This window comes from Leuciscus leuciscus, assembly GCF_965113295.1.
Source record: "Leuciscus leuciscus genome assembly, chromosome: 8".
Classification (NCBI taxonomy): Eukaryota; Metazoa; Chordata; class Actinopteri; order Cypriniformes; family Leuciscidae; genus Leuciscus; species Leuciscus leuciscus.
This window is the reverse complement of record NC_138732.1, coordinates 10,101,875-10,118,916: the sequence shown is the minus strand read 5'-3', so window position 1 is coordinate 10,118,916 and position 17,042 is coordinate 10,101,875. Positions and strand designations below refer to the sequence as shown.

The following is a 17,042-nucleotide window of genomic DNA, read 5'->3' as shown; positions in this document are numbered from 1 at the left end:
AATTCTATATCCAACTTTTTTTAAAGAGCTGTTCGATAATATATTTACGATATAAGCTTTTGAAAGGTTCTAAAAGAGGGTGATGCCATAACCATTTTGTGTTCCCAAAATAACCTTTTTAAGAGTATATTAGTATACATAGCTTTATGAGAGTGTACTCTATGTATGCGAGTAAATTTGGATGTATTATATTGTACTAGATAATTGTTCGAGATATCTTGGTTGTTGGGTTTAATTCACGCACAGTCAGACATCAACAGCATACCAGACACTGTTCACGTATGTGGCTCTGGAATGTTTGGTAAATAGCCTTGTTAGGAGCTCAGAATCACTTGTAATATTATTACTACATGATGGAATGAAACCATAATCTCTCCTCTGTTTGTTTTCTTTTCAGGCCATGAATATATATTCTGTAACACTCAACGGACCTGCTCCCTGGGGCTTTCGGCTTCAGGGAGGCAAGGACTTCAACATGCCCCTGACCGTGTCCAGGGTAAGTGACCTCATCTTGGATGTAGCGTTGGGTAATAGACATGTTTTGTTATCAGCTTAAGCTGTCAGCTGTATATTAATGATGTATATTCATCACATTTGTTCCCTTTAACATTTCAGTTTGACAAATGAACAAGGCGTTTCGCAGACTTCATTTAGATAGCATGTATCCATCACTCACTCAAGGTGTTTTCATCCCCCTAATGAGGTTTTGCACCAGTTCTGTGTTAGTTTACGGTCCCGTCTCTGCGTGCAGAAAGACATCAAACACAAACTCAAAAGGAAATGCAATCGAGTTAATGAGAACAGTGTGCTCAGTGCTTCATGAGGTCTATTTCAACACTTGCATTCCTTCAGAAACATGTCACCGCTTGATATCAACCCCATAAGAAAAGGGCTGCTTCAGAACTCCATTCAGATGTCTCCTCACAAGGATATGTTATGCTTTGTTTAGTTTCCAGCATGCGTTGTTCACTCTTTAAGGTCATTGAATCTTGGCTTAATGGCACCTCCAATGGAGCATATTGAACAGATCAGGTCCAGACGCAGAATTTCCATTCCTTATATGAGCAGTGTTGTTTGTAGTATACACACAATGTCAGCTCTGGTAGCTAGTGCTGTTGTGAACCTAAAAAGTCATTTCGTATGTATACGAATACCATAGGGACGATTGAGGCCTTAGTTTTGATAAAGGCGATGCGTGTACGTGGGTTGATTCCACCAAAAAACATTAAATATTGTGACCCTGAACTGTTTTCAAAACATTGCTCAGTTTGTTGAGCATCCTAACTAGCGGTGCATTTCCCAAAAGTATTGTTAGCCAACTATGGTTGCATGTTCCATCATTACCACCGTGGTTCAACGATTCAGCATTTTAACGGAAACCGTTGTGAAATATAAATTTCTCCAACGATGAGTTGTAGTGCGGTGGTTAAGCAGCGAGTTACGTCATTGTTTGTGAAACACCCCAGCACAAGACTGGAACACTGGATTAGCTTGGGGCAAGACTGTCTGTTTGCTCAACCAATGATAGATGAGTTTGAAAAGTCATTTTTGCAGTTTCTATAAGTTATGCTAGTGCACAAGTCTTGTCTTCTTGTTTTATTGCATTAAGTAATGTGTCTTGTTCTTCATAGCTTTTCTTGTCTACATCTGCATGTACTTCTTAATGATTGATATTGATTCATTGGCCTTTTTTTTTTTAGTAATGACTACCACTTGGCTGAAGAAGTTACCAAAAGTAGCATTTCACTTGTGTAAAAGTTCCAAAATTTCCTGACAGCCAGTTTTCAGTCATTTTATGTCTCATTTACTTTTAAATTATTTTATGTTAATATCGGCTTCTAAATCTAAATATTGAGGAACAATAACTGGACTTTCTATGTTTTCAGCTCTGCCAGATTTTACAACATTTTCACCATTTCCCTTTCTTTTTCTGACATGGTAGCATAACCTGCAGCCGTGTACATCTGTTTAGCCCTCAGACGTCTGTCGTCATTGATGACTTGCATTGACAATCTGTTAAATGTCTGCTTCAGTCAAAATGGTGACTTCATCCGTCAGTGTGCGAGCCGGCCGTAAAGCCGCCTGCTGTTGCCAGATGTTATGCAATAGCAGGAGCGTGTCTGTGCGTGTCATTCTTAACCTGATTTAACTTCTCATAAAGTGCATTGCAGGGTCTTGGGTTTATGAAGAATGATTTCATTACAGGACTGAACAGACACCGGCATCTCCTTCACGCTAGAGCTAACATAGCAAAAATGATGACTATCATTTTGGAAATGAAGGATATCTTCTTCTTTTTGAGTTAAACTGCAGGAACCGCTTCAACGTTAATTCGAAGAAACTTGATAAAAGATAAGTGTCCTGAGATAAGAGATGAGTCCATCCAGATGGATCAGTTATTTACTTTATATTTCAGTGGCTCTCTAGGCCTCATAAAGACTATTCTAAATTAAAGCCCTAAATTGGCAAGTGATCACCATTTACTCAATGCTAATCACATGACCTGGAACGTGCCGTATGTTTAACACATCGCAGTAAAGCAAACATTTCATATCTCAGTCGTCCTCACCTCTTGACAGATGTGAAAATTAATTTTCAAAGGAATGTTACAGTCGGACAGCTTCCAATGTTCAGGTAGACATCAGCCCGTCATTACTGTGACAGGAGGTGACTCATTAGGTGTGTTTGTTCTGTCGTTTGAGATTACACTATGCTGTTAAAGGTGATTTGTTAGTCTGATATAAAGGACGGTGATTCATTCATCTTGACAGAAGGCTACACCCTTCCACATTGCTGTACTGTTGAGTTATGCAGTGTTAAATCACGCTGGGTTGAAGCGTATCGTGAGTTAATGAAGATATGCTCTGTCCACAGGTTTTAAAGGGGAGTAATCTGAAGATGGGTGGTCTGTTTCCCCCCTTCTCCTCAATGGGAGAACAAAGAGGTTAAAGAGTGAGGTATTATGTGCTGATGCACACAAGGCTGGCCATTCAAACAGGAGAATGATGAAATGGAACATAGTGGCTTATTTATAGAGGACTGCTTAAACATTTGCTGTTATACTCAATAATTAGTGGTACTTGATTTGAACAAACCACTAATCCTGTGTTTTAAACTTTGGCATCTAACTCATTCTGCACCGCTTGTGCTATATAAACTAATGATAGTCTTTGAGGAAAGGTGCTTTTCTAAGCAATCTGGTTTACAGTCTTCAGCAGTTGGATGATAAACATGCGCAGAAATCCCAGAGACTTCCATTAAATGAGGGCTCCAAGCTATATTTAGGGACCAAAATGTCTTTTGTTTGGTTTCTTTTGACTTGGGGCATTAAGTAACCACCTAGTAACACCCTAGCAACCATATAATTAGCTAAAAACCACCCCAGTCCCACATTACTAATACAGTCCAGCAGCTTTAGCGACTGTATTTTCCCCATGTCATAAATATGGATTGAGTTCATCAGCTGATGGTATTTGGAAACTGGACTGGCCTTAATATTTCTCTGAGCATTTCCCTTTCATTCCTCCTTTCCTTCACCACCTCCTCCTTCTCCTGTTCGCTTTCCATTGGACACCTCGGCACATTTCTTCAGCATTCCTGGGATTTTAACACTGCTTTACTTTTTCTGGCAACAGAGCAGCCCTTTGTACCCACAATCCATTAATGTCTCCAGTCATCATTCCCAAAACCAGATGACATGGTTCTTGGACCTCAAAGGAATACTTTCCTAGTGAAATAAATGCAAGTGAAACCTACAGATGAGATGACACACACAAACAGTTGGATCTGTGTGTACTAGCTGTGAAATCCATAATGATTACATTGTACAAATGTTATGATTTGTATTTGCTTCAGTGGATGTCCATCTGGTTTGCATTAGCAGGCAAAATGCCATTCAAGAAATTAAACACAACTGCAATTAGAAAATGATGTATGATGTAATCTTTAGAAGATTAAGAGAACAGTCTGAGTTTTCTTTTTGTAATTTTGTTCCCTGGGGTTCCAGCTCTGTGACGTTAACCCGGACTGAAGCTGGTCTGCTCCCTTGATGAAGACATTTATTACTTTGTGCATATTACTCTTGAGGTTAGAGACCCCATAAAATCAAAATGGGAGTTTGTGGCTTTTAGTCAATGACTGTTAGCCTTTAGGTCATCTACATGCTAGTGTGCTTTTAAAAGTTGACATAATCCAATTTATATCAGATATAAGGATTTCAAATTAATAGTCCTTTTTTCTCTTTCAGGAAAACAGACCTAAAATATTGACTAAATCTACGCTCACTTATTTTGTGCAGCAGTCATATGTTCTCTAGAATGAGAATGTCCCTCTATTGGCTAATAATGTTTATAGTTTTATATTTATGTTAACATTTTTTATAAAAATGAAATGTTCTATGACCTTATAATCCTTTATGGTCTTATTTCAGTGGAACTCCAAAATAGTAATTTTAAAGGATATTTACATGGCTCTTTTCTGTTCTAGCACATTCAGGGTTCCCATGGTTGTCAAGAAAATGAAAGAAAATGTAATTATTATTCACTGATAATCTTTCACGTTCATATTCAGAATCCAAGTTTTTAAAAAGGCCGGGCTACAGCGAAGTTTGGGGTTTTCAGTAAATACATTTTGAACAGACCAAAATGTAGGTAGGTAAAGCACACAAGTAGACGACTGTCATAATATAGTTGTTGTTGTTTTTTTGGGCTTCATAGCTCTTGTCACCAAGAACTGTCATTGTATAAAGATTATTTAAAAATGTAGTTTTGTGTTCCTCAGGAAAAAAAAGAAAAAAGAGCAGGTCATTATGGTTTTGTAACAATGTGAGTGAGTGAACAATGACAGTATTTCCCTTTTGGCTGAATTATTACTTCAACAAAATAAAAGAGAGAGATGCCCTTGACGTTCATCATGAGAAACATTTAGTTCATGGTTTACTGATCGTATTCCCAGTGTCTCTGGCCTGTGGACCTAATCATCTGAGTTTGTCACAGTCATTTTAACAAGTTTGTCAATATGTTTGTTTGCTTTTGGAGGGCTTGTTAGCCAGCATGGCAGTGGCTGCTCTAAGAGATCTCTGAAGACAGTTTGGTTTAAAGCTTGGCTCTTACATCTAAGATATTTATGGCTCACTCGTATCAGCTGACGCAATTGCACTGAGGCCCTGAGTCTTACAGCCCCCCAAAAGGAAATGGAAAGTGAAATGCAGCAAGGATTTTAATGGGGTGGTCTTTAGGGTTGCCACATAAACTTTCAGCACCATCATGGACAAAAGGATAGGCCACTGCGTGTCTGGGGTAGAAAATTGTAAATGGGCCATGATTTTAAAGCATCGGATATCCAGGACATACATGGGATATGTCAAAGACTCCATTCTTCTTGTTAATTGTGACCCAAATCATCCTCCATTGAACATCTAATATGGCTGCCGTCCTCGTTTGTAGCTGTTTATACGAGTGTAATTTCTTGTGTAGTCCTGTACATTGATGTCAGAGGGTTTAAGGTTTCTCTACTCTTCCCCCTTTGACTTGTAAAAGGTCTTAGCGCAGCACTTAACTGCCACCAGACTCAAGTCCAGGAACAGCTGGGTTCTGAACTTGAGCCAGGATCACAGGTGGCCGTGTCCATCAGCTCTATCTGCATACTCAACCGTCCACGTTCCCGTATTCTTTCTTTCTCTTTTGTCTCTCAACCTTTTATTTGTGTGTGTGTGTGCCCATTTTCCTATGTGTGTACTTTTAAAGGGATAGTACACCCAAAATGAAAAAAATGAAAACAAAACAAAAACCCATTAACTCGCTTTCACGATTTTGTTCCCCCCCATCCACAGACCACAAATAGATGTTTGGCAGGAGGTTTGCACTGCTCTTTCCCTTTGAAAGTGAATAGTGACCAGGGAAGATCTAAAATGACTAAAAGCACCATAAAAGTATTGTTGACTTGGAATAAATCGCTGAAGTCTTTTATGGCACTTTTTGACATTTTTGGAGCTTAACGGCCCCTGGTCATTATTCACTTCCATTGAATGTAGAGGAGCAGTGTCAACATTCTGCTTAACAAAATCAGGAAATGGCTTATGGCGCTTTTCCACTACACAGTACCAGCTCGCCTCGACTCGGCTCTGTTTGGTTTTCCACTGTGTAAAAGTTGTACCTGTACCTGCTTCCAGGTACTTTTTTTTTCGTACCACCTCCGGCGAGGTTCTAAGCGAGCTGAGGCGATACTAAAATGTGACGTGAAACACGGCAGACTGCTGATTGGTCAGAGAGAATCGTCACTATTCACTGCGTCATCATTGCACGCGCCAGACGGAGGATCCTGAAAAAAAACAGCAAAAACAAAAACATCCAAAAACAGCATACACTCGATTTCCTCCATTGTCCTGTGTGTGTGGGTAGCGGGTGTATCTCGCGCGTCTCGCGTAAAAGATTAAGTCACGGCAGTTTCCTGCGGCGTCGCTATGACGACCAGGTACTATTGTGGAGGTACTATCTGCAATGGAAAACGGAGCGAAAAGCGAGTCGAGTCGAGTCGGTACTGGTAATGGAAAAGCGCCATTAGTGTGAGTCGAGTCGAGTCGGTACTGGTAATGAAAAAGCGCCATTAGTGTGATAGTGCTTTTTTACACGCAAGCAGCTTATGATCTAGTGTTTTTAGTGTCTCAGAGTGGCTCGATTTACAGTAAATGCTGCTCATCACAAACTCCGTTTGGGTTACTTAAGTTTGCTTATAACATGCATTTGGGAATGCAACATCCACCAAACATTCCCCAACTTGTAATGTTAACAGGCATTTTATAAGTGCTTTTTTTTTCTGTTCTTTTTTTTTAGTAGCCTACTTTTTAGTATTTTAATTACTAGTATTTTAAAATGACAATTATTATATTCAGTGTTGAGGGTAACGCATTGCAAGTAACACGAGTTACATAATCAGATTTACTAAGTAATTAGTAAAAAAAAAATACTTTTATAGTTAAAAAAATTTATTAAAAAATCGGAGTTTCAAATAAGTAACGGAAGTTGGTTTCCATTTAAGCTGTCCAATCTTGCTCCTGCAATCTTGCCACTGTTCTGCACAGTTTAAGCCCAAACCTCATTTAAACACACTTGAACTATCTAATCAAGGTCTTACTAGGCATTCTAGAAACGTCCAGGGAGGTTGGAGCTAAACTCTGCAGGACAGTGGCTCTTCAGGACCGAGTTTGGACACCTCTGTTCTAGACTAAATTTGAGCATGCATTTACTCATCTCACTTGCACAAAACTGGTTCAATATTCCCCAAAATGAGTAAAAACAGTAAAATGCAAACTCAGAATATTACGCAAACCTGAAATAATTAAATTATAAAGGTTTAATTTAATACATTTATGTATTTAATCTAACTTTATTAACCAATGTCTTTGCTGCTGACCCTTTGATGACGCAATCCAACCATACTAAGCAAAAATGACTTCAGAAAAGCATCACATTTGTGTTTAATTTTTTGTTTTTATTGCTGAAGTAAGAGGGTGAAAGGGCCTTTACATTTCTCTAAAAATAGAAATTTCATTTATTTCAACCAAGCAAGCAAGCCCAGCTGTACGTAACGCACTAGTACTTTCTATAAAAAGTAACTATGTAACACAATTATTTACTTTTTCATAGAATAACGCAATATAGAGTAGTGCAGGGATGACATCAGAACCCAGAAGACTAATTCGTTGCTGGTTCCTCTATGGAGTTTTACAAAACTACGCACGCCCATACCAAAAACGCGAATTTTGAATAAGTTATGTTTATTTTTGAAAGCATATGTTTCTAATAAGTAACAAGATAAGACAGTTTTGGAGTGTGAGAGCGTTTCATTTTACGTTGTGGAACAAAATGTCAAATGTTCACCACAGGCTTTATTTTACTCATAAATTGAAAAACTTCATTAAAAAAACATCAGAAAAATCTTGAAGGAACCAGTGGCAACACTGCTTATATTATTACTAAATGCTCTTATTTTTTTACATTCAAATATTACAATAGTTATACATTTGTATTAGTTAAAAAAATTATAAATAATAACAATTAATATATTTTTCTTAAATTCTTTTATTTTTCCATGAAATATTACAACAGCATTTTTAATAATAATAATAATAATAATAATAATTATAATTATTATTATTATTATTATTATATAGTCAAATACTTAAAGTTTGGGCCAAATTGTGCAGACCAACAGGGACCGCAGACCTTTTTTATAAATCACAATTTACAATTTTAAGTCGTGCAGCCCTAACATGAGGGTGAGTAAGAGTCGATCGAATTTTCATTGTCTTTTGAATGAACTCTTTTAAGACCTCTCCTGGTCTGATCTGTTTCCTGTACGCTTGCCAAAGCGCTACACCTGAGGGAGGACTTTCTGCAGGATTGTTTTTCAAACCGCAGCCATTTCCTCATGATGTCCCGACGACGTCACAATGCTTCTTATGTTTCATAAATATTTGAATGGTCTCTCAAACAGGCTGTTGAGGGGCTGAGGTCCGAGGACAATAACTTTTGTTCTCTTCCCCCAGTGCTGTCTAACTCCGGATTCCGATTCAGAGCTCAGCAGAGAAGACTTGTAAATGTTTGTTGAAGTGAATAGCAGGCGGTCGAAAACCGGAAACATGGTAGAACTTGGAGAATGGAGGGATAGGGAGCCTGAAATGTCCAGAGCAGATGGTAAATCTTTGGGTACAGCTTTATATAGACATGAGGACAGACCATGTGCATTGCATTCAAATACATGCCAATAGCAAAAGCTGGATCTCATTAGGGTGCTACAACCAAATGTCTTATTACCTTATTATACAGACTAAGTGCTCTTAATGATGCGCAGCATTTTGAATTGCTTTTATTTGTGGCCAAATGTGGTGGTGCTGTTTGGGTCCACAGGGTTAAGGTTTCTCATGATCCTGTTACACCATCTGGCTCAAAAAGCATCTTTCTTCATTGATGCCTGGCCATTGAAAAGCAGAGGAGCTATGATCGAAATGACTGGGAATGCTAACAGATATTCTCCTTCTCTGTTTGAGTGTACCTTTTAGCTTTAGGCTGTGACTCGAATCTTTCCTATTCACCGTTTCTGTGGGATTCTTGAGCAAAGTTTCCTCATAAATGTTCATCTTCAGCGGAAATCTAGCTGAACTGCTTGCCAGATCAACAATAGGTCAGAGAAATTCCTTCAAAGCTTGTCAGAGCACGCATTGTTTGGAATGAATGTTCAGAAATGTTATATGGCGGATCAGTTTGGCGGGTTCTAGGTTGCGTGCTTTGTCATCAGTGTGTGACGTTCAAGTTGTTCACACTTTGCTCAGTAGTTATCTGAAACTGTTGCTGGTCTTATTTTTCTAAGGCATCAGACACAGGTTGACCTAAGCCTTGGAGTTTCACATTTTGGTTGTGCTATTCCAGTGGTGAACAAGGTATACGCTTAAATCTGGGACATATGTTCTTCTTTAGCATAAGTAAGTGATGTACACATGAACGTGACTCATATGTTTCTAGACATGGCAGAACATAATTTCCCCATTCATATTGTACAGAGTCAGACAGCAGTAGAACATTTTCCACGTTCTAAAATTTGAATGTTCTTTTCCATGTTACACCAGCATTTGTATATTTCCCTACATTCTATTCACTTTCCCTTTTGGGCGACGCCTCTGGCCTTTTTCTGAGTGATTTATATGCTGTGGCTCGCTTCATTGCCAAGACGGCCTTATCTGAGAGCGCTGCACAGTGAGACTGTAAAAGTCAATGCTGCGTTAAAGTGCTGGATTATTTTAGACTGGCTTTTGTGTTATGATGGATTTATCAACAGTATTACATTGTGAGTTCTTTGTCTGTCTGTATGTCTGTAGACTTCACTTCCTCTCAGGTGTGTTTGTTCTTGTGCGGTAGGACTTGATTGATTGGAAGTTAGGTGTGCTGTTTCTTTCACTGCTGTGGTTTTAGAGTTGATGTGGTTTTGAATAGTTCAGCATGAGGTGTGTGTGGTTGGCTACTATCCATTTATTTTTTTGATATAACCGGTCAGGTTTGCAGGTTCAGAGAAATTTTCTCATTTCTAATCTTCTCAACTGCTGGTGGCCTACAGCGCCCTGAATTTAGGCATCGTCAGAATCTGGGTCAAATTATAATACATTCATCAGCTTTTGCATATTAAATAGCCTAAATGAGTTTATTCCTTTGGAGATTCATAGTAGTGGTGTTAAGGTGGGCATTAATATTGCTATGGTTCATACTAGGGGTTAGGGACTTACCTGAAGTATTAAACTTAAACTTAAGCTAAACTGTATTAAACAGAAAGCTTGTCTTGCATCATGCTAGATTTATATTTTCAGTTTTCATTTTAATAAAATTTTAGTCATTTTGTTATGTCCTTTCTCATTTTATTAGTTTTTGTTTTGTTTTGAAAACATTTAAATAGTATTTAATTATTTAAAATGTATTTATTTATTTATTTATTTATTCTCAGCTTTAGTTTTAATTCAGTAATTTTAGTACTTGAACTTATTTCAGTTAGTTGCCATGCCGAAGGCAACCTTTAATATTTTTTCATCTAATATTTATATTTATTTAATTTAATTTCAGCTATTAAAATATTTTTTAATAGGTTTAGTTATCAATAAAACACTGCGTGCTACAGATGGAAATTATTCCTTACATTATGCAGCTTATTGAGGTGTGTGTGCGTGCGGGCGCTATGAGACTTATGATTTCCCCTTGACGGACAAGAAAACAAGCTAAAACTCTTATAAATGTACATACTGTAGAAAGTGTGAGAATAGCCATATGTTTAGACCAGAAAAGTCATAGAAACTTGGGGGTGGGCACTTAAGGCTTTGGTTATTAATCAAGTGCCTAGTAATTACCCAGAATACCCTAGCAACCACATAAAAATGTGCTTTAGAAACTTGGCACCCTGGCAACCACTTACAACACCCCTGTATTGTGTTTGTTTTCAGCACCACTCACTTGCTTCAAAAAATGAGAAAATCTGGTTTAGATTTGAAATGTTTTGGGTTAGCTGAAAGTCATCTCCTGACACTTCTCTAGACAGAGTGTGACTAATGTTTGTTCTCTATGGCTGTTTCAGCTGACCCCAGGCGGCAAGGCGGCCCAGGCCGGAGTGGGTGTTGGAGATTGGGTGGTGTCCATCTCTGAGGCCAACGCAGAGGAGATGACCCATGTGGAGGCACAGAACAAGATCAGAGCCGCGACCGACTCCCTCACACTCACTCTGAGCAGGTACACACACACACACACACACACACACACACACACACACACACACACACACACACACTTACTCAGCGTCTTTCATCAGTGTCTTTGAGTTTCAGTATCACATGACGGGGGAGAGGATGACTTTACAGGAAACTGAGTTCTCTGGTAAATGCATCACTCAAAACCCCTTTTATTACAGTCTTGAAAGATAGAGTGTGAATTTTACAACATGTGTTGCATTAGAAACGACTAAACAAATGTATTCAGATGTCTACAACTTTCAAAGAGCTTTGAGGGGCTTTGAGAAAAAGACTAGTCGGACACCATTTGCTTTAGTTAATAGATACCCGTAAAGAGTACTACCCTTCCATTTAATGTAATTGCCTGTTTATATGGGTTTACCATTGTTTTGTTAAGGATGCCAAAACCATTGCCTATAGTGTGCAACAACAGGACGCCAGATGTAAAAAATGTATTGTATCCAATTAATTTTCTTCATAGAAAAATGTATTTATATTGATGACCACTTTTAAGATAAACTTGCCACAAGCTCTAAGGTTGGTGTAGCACTGTTTCTGTGGATTTTTATTTAACAAATAGCTTAACATGCTGTACAAAAGAAATGTGAAATACATTGTGTTGTTAACCAATAATTTCTTTATTGAAATAAAGCTGTGATTAAAATAAATAATGTAAATATTAGATGATTTTTTTTTGCAATTTTTTCACAATGTTGCCTGACTGAAACAAAATAAGTTTAAAGATGAAGTACTTCAAATACTTCAAAATTACTAAAACGGATTAAAAATAAATGAAAGCTAAATCGAAATATATATACTTTTTTAAAATAAAAATGACAAAAGCATTATAATAAAATGACTAAAACTTAAAAAAAAATCTAATAAAAATTAGAAAAATAATACAAAATATTAATATATAACAGTATATAACTATTAGTATTGTTTTTTTGTTTTTGTTTTTTTCTTCAAATATTATGATTTATCTCGGAGCTGGTAGTGTGGATGTTAGAACGCTTTATTAAAGTGTGTGTGTGTGTGTGTGTGTGTGTGTGTGTGTGTGTGTGTGTGTGTGTGTGTGTGTGTGTGTGTGTGTGTGTGTGTGTGTTTTAATGCCTAAGGAAAATGTGTAGCTCAGTTTGAAAATCATGGTACGCAACGCCAAGATCATAGGCTTGAATCACAGGGAATACACAAACTGATGCGCTGTAAATTCGCTGTGGATAAAACCTCTTCCAGATGCATTAATGTAAAGTCAATGGGAAAAATACTTCAAAACCAAGGCCACATAAAGCTGTGCAGTTACTCTTGTGATATTTAGCATCTAATTTTGGTCTGTCGTTTTGAGAATGTCAATGTGACTTTTAAATGGTTCCTAATTCAATCTAATTTGGCCCAAAATTGTGTCTAGAGTGCAGATCTATCAAGATATTTTGAGATTCAACCTAATCCTCCTAACAATACATTTCAAATTTCAAATATACCAAATGAAAAGGTCTTTTCCCTTTTTCCATAGCAGTTGTGTTGATAGCGTGGGACCTTGTGTGGCATTTAAGCTGAATTAAATGGCCTCTAGATCTTCAGGCCTCTTGTGTTGTGCAAATAGATTTTAAGGCAGGTATTAAATACATAGAACAAATCTTATAAATTCACTGTCATGCTGTGTAATAAAACTGTCCGGTGGCTCGGATGACCCTGGGCTAAAGGTAGAGCAGATAAGCTGGAGACAGAGAACTTGAGTTGCCCTTTACTTTTCAGCTTGGAGATGGGAAAACTCCAATGCCTCGGGACACAATTCTCAAATCGTTTATATTGCACTCCCTTTGGGAAGCTGCAGAAAGGGCCCAAAAAAGGAAAGCTAATGGACCTTACTCAGACAGAACAGGAGCTACTGGTGGAAAAAGTCTAGTGTATGTGGTTAAGAGATGAGTAATGGGAAAAGAGGAGTCTAGCTTCAGAGTGACAGATGCACTCCTTCCTGCTCTGTCATTAAGCCGTCCCTGTGATCAACACAAGATGACGAAGAGCCTGTTTAATGGGCCAAACCGCGGTTATGAATGTGGTTTTCTTCCTTTTTTAGGTGTGCGAGAATCATTTAAATGTCATCACATAGGTAAGCGCTTGTAGCGGTTAGTAATGGCCTGTTTAAGAGAAGACGGATAAAAACTTGCACTTGAGTTATTAGAGTTGCGTCCTCTCGATAATACATGGCTTAGCTCAAACAGTATTTGCATGACTATATTTATATGTAAAACTGTTTGTCTCTTTTCACTGGCAAATCTCATGAAAACTGTCAAGACAGGCATGCACAGAGTAGGTTGCATCTGAATTTCAATTTACTTTGTGACCGTGAAAAAATTATGTTTTATTTAGTATGAATGAAATTCGTAAATATTGTTACTGTCATGTGACCTACCAGCATCAGACTGCCATTTACAAATCCTCTCCCGTGGTCTCATGGGATAGTAAAGTGTCCATTAAATGCGCACTTCAGAATCTCCTGGGACTTTTTGACTACAGTTTTTTTTTAATACTATGTATTCGGATGTACTACTCTTGTGGCGTAATGTTTTTCGCATACTATATAGTAGGGAAGTATTTGATTTCGGACACAGTCGGGGTCATATTTCACCCAGAAATTTGTGTATAGTATATTTTATATAGTAATTAGAGGTACACTTTGTAACTTTCGATGCTCTAGCAGTTAATAAACAAAACAGCATGAGTCTTGTGGAAGAACATTGTAGCCAGAGTTACATCTCTCCGTTTATGTCCATGACGAGATATTGGGCTACACCGCAGCGGTTGTCCTGCTCGGTCTAAAATACTCCAAATATAAGCACTTATTATAGGTGTACTCTAGTGATTTAGGAAAAGACAAAAAAGACAAAAAAAAATAAAAAAATTTGGAAGATGGATTCATGATATACTCGCTCATTATATAGATTTTGTAAATTTTGAACAAAATCACAGTGTACCTTTTTTAAGTAGCTTGCTTTTATTTTGTATTTTTATATTTGTTATATTATTATTTATGTAATTTTGCATAAACAAAATGCACCCTATTAATGAACCTATTAAGATATATATACACTGCATTTCATTAAGCACATACATTCGTTTTTTCAGTAACTAAATACATATTTCATGTGTTTTTTTTAAGTATATTTGCTAGTATACGTCATTGTAGTACTGAAATGAAGACAATATATATATATATATATATATATATATATATATATATATATATATATATATATATATTTATTTTTTTTGTAATCAGAAGAATTAGTCCCCCCTTAAAATTATAGAAATGCACATTTTTGAGAATGATGGTCTTAAATGGTCCTATAAAGTATGCATCATTTTCTTTATGCGAACTACTATAATTTCCTCTTTTTTTCTCCATTTTTGGGAATTTTGTGGTGAAATATGATGCATACATTTCTTAGTGAGATTCACCTCAAAGCTGTTATGGTATGAAGGAGGACATAAATGAATGAGTTCGATTCTGTCATAAAATGTTGCCGATGCAGAGACTAGCCGATTCTCCAGACAGCTCTTTGTCACAGGCCCCAATTTGTTAGAATGCCGGGGGACGGAGTGAACTGATTGGAGGTGTGAATGAAAGTGGGCGTGTCCTTATGAGTCATTTTGCTGGTGGTTAAATGATGTCATTTCTTGACATTTTTGTGGAGTTTGTTTTGACATAACTGTGAAAACATCTGTTTATCAGTGTTCATAATTACCCCTTTGCCCAGTTTGCCGATAGATGTCTAGTATCTTGACTATTGTTTTGGGTGCTTTGGTTGTCAGACATGTCAGTGTATCTGTCTGTTGTTGTGAATCACAGATAAATTACAGTGTTTGCATCCCATGGAAAGACATACTTGAAGACAAATGTCTGAACATGTCTGTATTTACTCTGGGATATGCTTTTATTACAGAGGGTGGTGTCGTTTTTGGTTTACATAGCCGTATGGGCAACCTCTTCAGTTGTGGTTTGCAAGGGTTCTTTAACACATAAAGTCTCTTTTTAGCGGCATTGCTTTCGATCATTGTCCTAGTTCGCCCTTCCTGTGTGTTTTGGTTAGTGAAGTGTTTGTTTAAAGCATTAAGTTCAATGTGAAATCCGATTTGATTTTCTCAACGTTTGTCGTCTTAATCTTTTGTTGAAATACAATAGCTTGCTGTTGCCAGTGTCCACTGAAACAGGGTTACATGTAATGTCAGCTGAACAGCTGTGTGGAACAGCCACTTAGACTATTAACCAAAAGCCAGCTGTTTTCCTTAAACTACTGTTTTAGGTTGTGTAATACAGGTTGTCTGGAAATATGTTGTGTATTGGATGTAATACGACTTGCAAATTCAATTATTTTTTTATTCAATTCTATTTTTTAATTGTCATTAGTTTTCATTCCATCTTAAATTGAAGGAAAGCGGGTATAATACATTTTAGGAAAACATTGCAAGTTTAAAAAATATATATTAATAATTAATTGATTTGTTGATTTTTTTTTTTTTTTTTTTTCTTGTGGGAAAATATATTGCATTTAGAAAATTGTCAGTTGTAATGGACGATGTTCATTTCCTGGACGATGTTCATTTCCTGGACCATATCACTTTTGTAAAACAGCCTGGTTGTGCTGTTTTCTTCTCCATTTTTCTGAGCTGTTATCTGTAAGCAGGCCACTGTGCAAAAGGACACCATCACTGTCACAGGAAGTGGTGTATAGGCACAGGAAATCCAGACTCAGGGAGGCCGATGATGGAATGCAACATTTTTCTAGCCCAGTCAAACTAATCTAGACAGTCCAGTTTAGGACAGAGTACAGTGACTATCTTGAGTACAGTGATGGTTTTGAGTGGTAATACCATGGGCGTCGGAAGAAAAAAAAAAAAGTCTGTGGGTCCTCCCCCAGAAAAATGTTACTGGAGTAAATACCATTTCATGTATTCTGGTGCCTTTTAATTAAACAAGTAAACTAAACTCCACTTCACGTCGGGCGGTTCTTTGCCTCCACGTCGTGCATTAAATGCACAGCTATCAGTGGATTATCCCCCTAATACATTTGCCAGCAATGAAAACTTAAAGCTGTTATTGATGTTTGCAACGCAATATTTGACTGGAAGGGTACAACGGGCGGTTACTTTCGTCAGTTGCGGCTCGTTGAGAAATATAATGTAGCGATTCAGCAGAAATGGAGTTTAATTTATCAGGGAATTCCTCAAGTGGAATGGATTTGGCTGACGGCGCTCTGAAAAGCGAACATACAAATGCACTGAATTAGAGACGGTAAAAGTGAGTGGGTATAATATCATTGGTCTTAAAAAGTGGGCGGGTCTTGTCCCACCCATATACAATGGTTCCGACGCCCATGGGTGATACCATTGTACCTTGGGGTACTATAGACTGGTCTTTGGTCATTTTTTTTGTGTTAATTGTTAAAGGGTTAGTTCACCCAAAAATGAAAGTTCTGTCAGTAATTTCTCACTCTCATGTTGGGCCAACCCCGTAAGACTTTCGTTCATCTTCGGAACACAAATTAATATATTTTTGATGAAATCTGAGAGCTGGATCACTCCTCCATAGGCTTCTAAGGGATCGAAACTTACCGGCCCAGAAAAGTTATTAGTGTTGTTTTTTGCGCACAAAAAGTATTCTCGTCGCTTGATAAACTTGTGGTTGAGCCACTGTAGTGACTTGGACTATTTAAACGATGTCTTTACTAACTTTTCTGGGCTGGCAAGTTTCGATCCCATAGAAGCCTATAGAGAAGTGATC

The 17,042-nt window shown here is 37.5% G+C and overlaps 1 protein-coding gene across 4 annotated transcripts in view; it reads left to right on the top strand.

Moving 5' to 3' along the window:
* The window catches only part of pdlim7 (PDZ and LIM domain 7), a 45,109-nt gene that overhangs the window by 4,724 nt on the left and 23,343 nt on the right, over positions 1–17,042 (top strand). For all 4 annotated transcript variants that reach the window (XM_082177597.1, XM_082177598.1, XM_082177595.1 and 1 more), the window contains exons 2-3: positions 398–496; positions 11,110–11,261. In XM_082177597.1, the coding sequence (XP_082033723.1) occupies positions 401–496; positions 11,110–11,261 (248 nt within the window). In that variant the 5' untranslated portion in view covers positions 398–400. The remainder of the gene's footprint in view (positions 1–397; positions 497–11,109; positions 11,262–17,042) is intronic.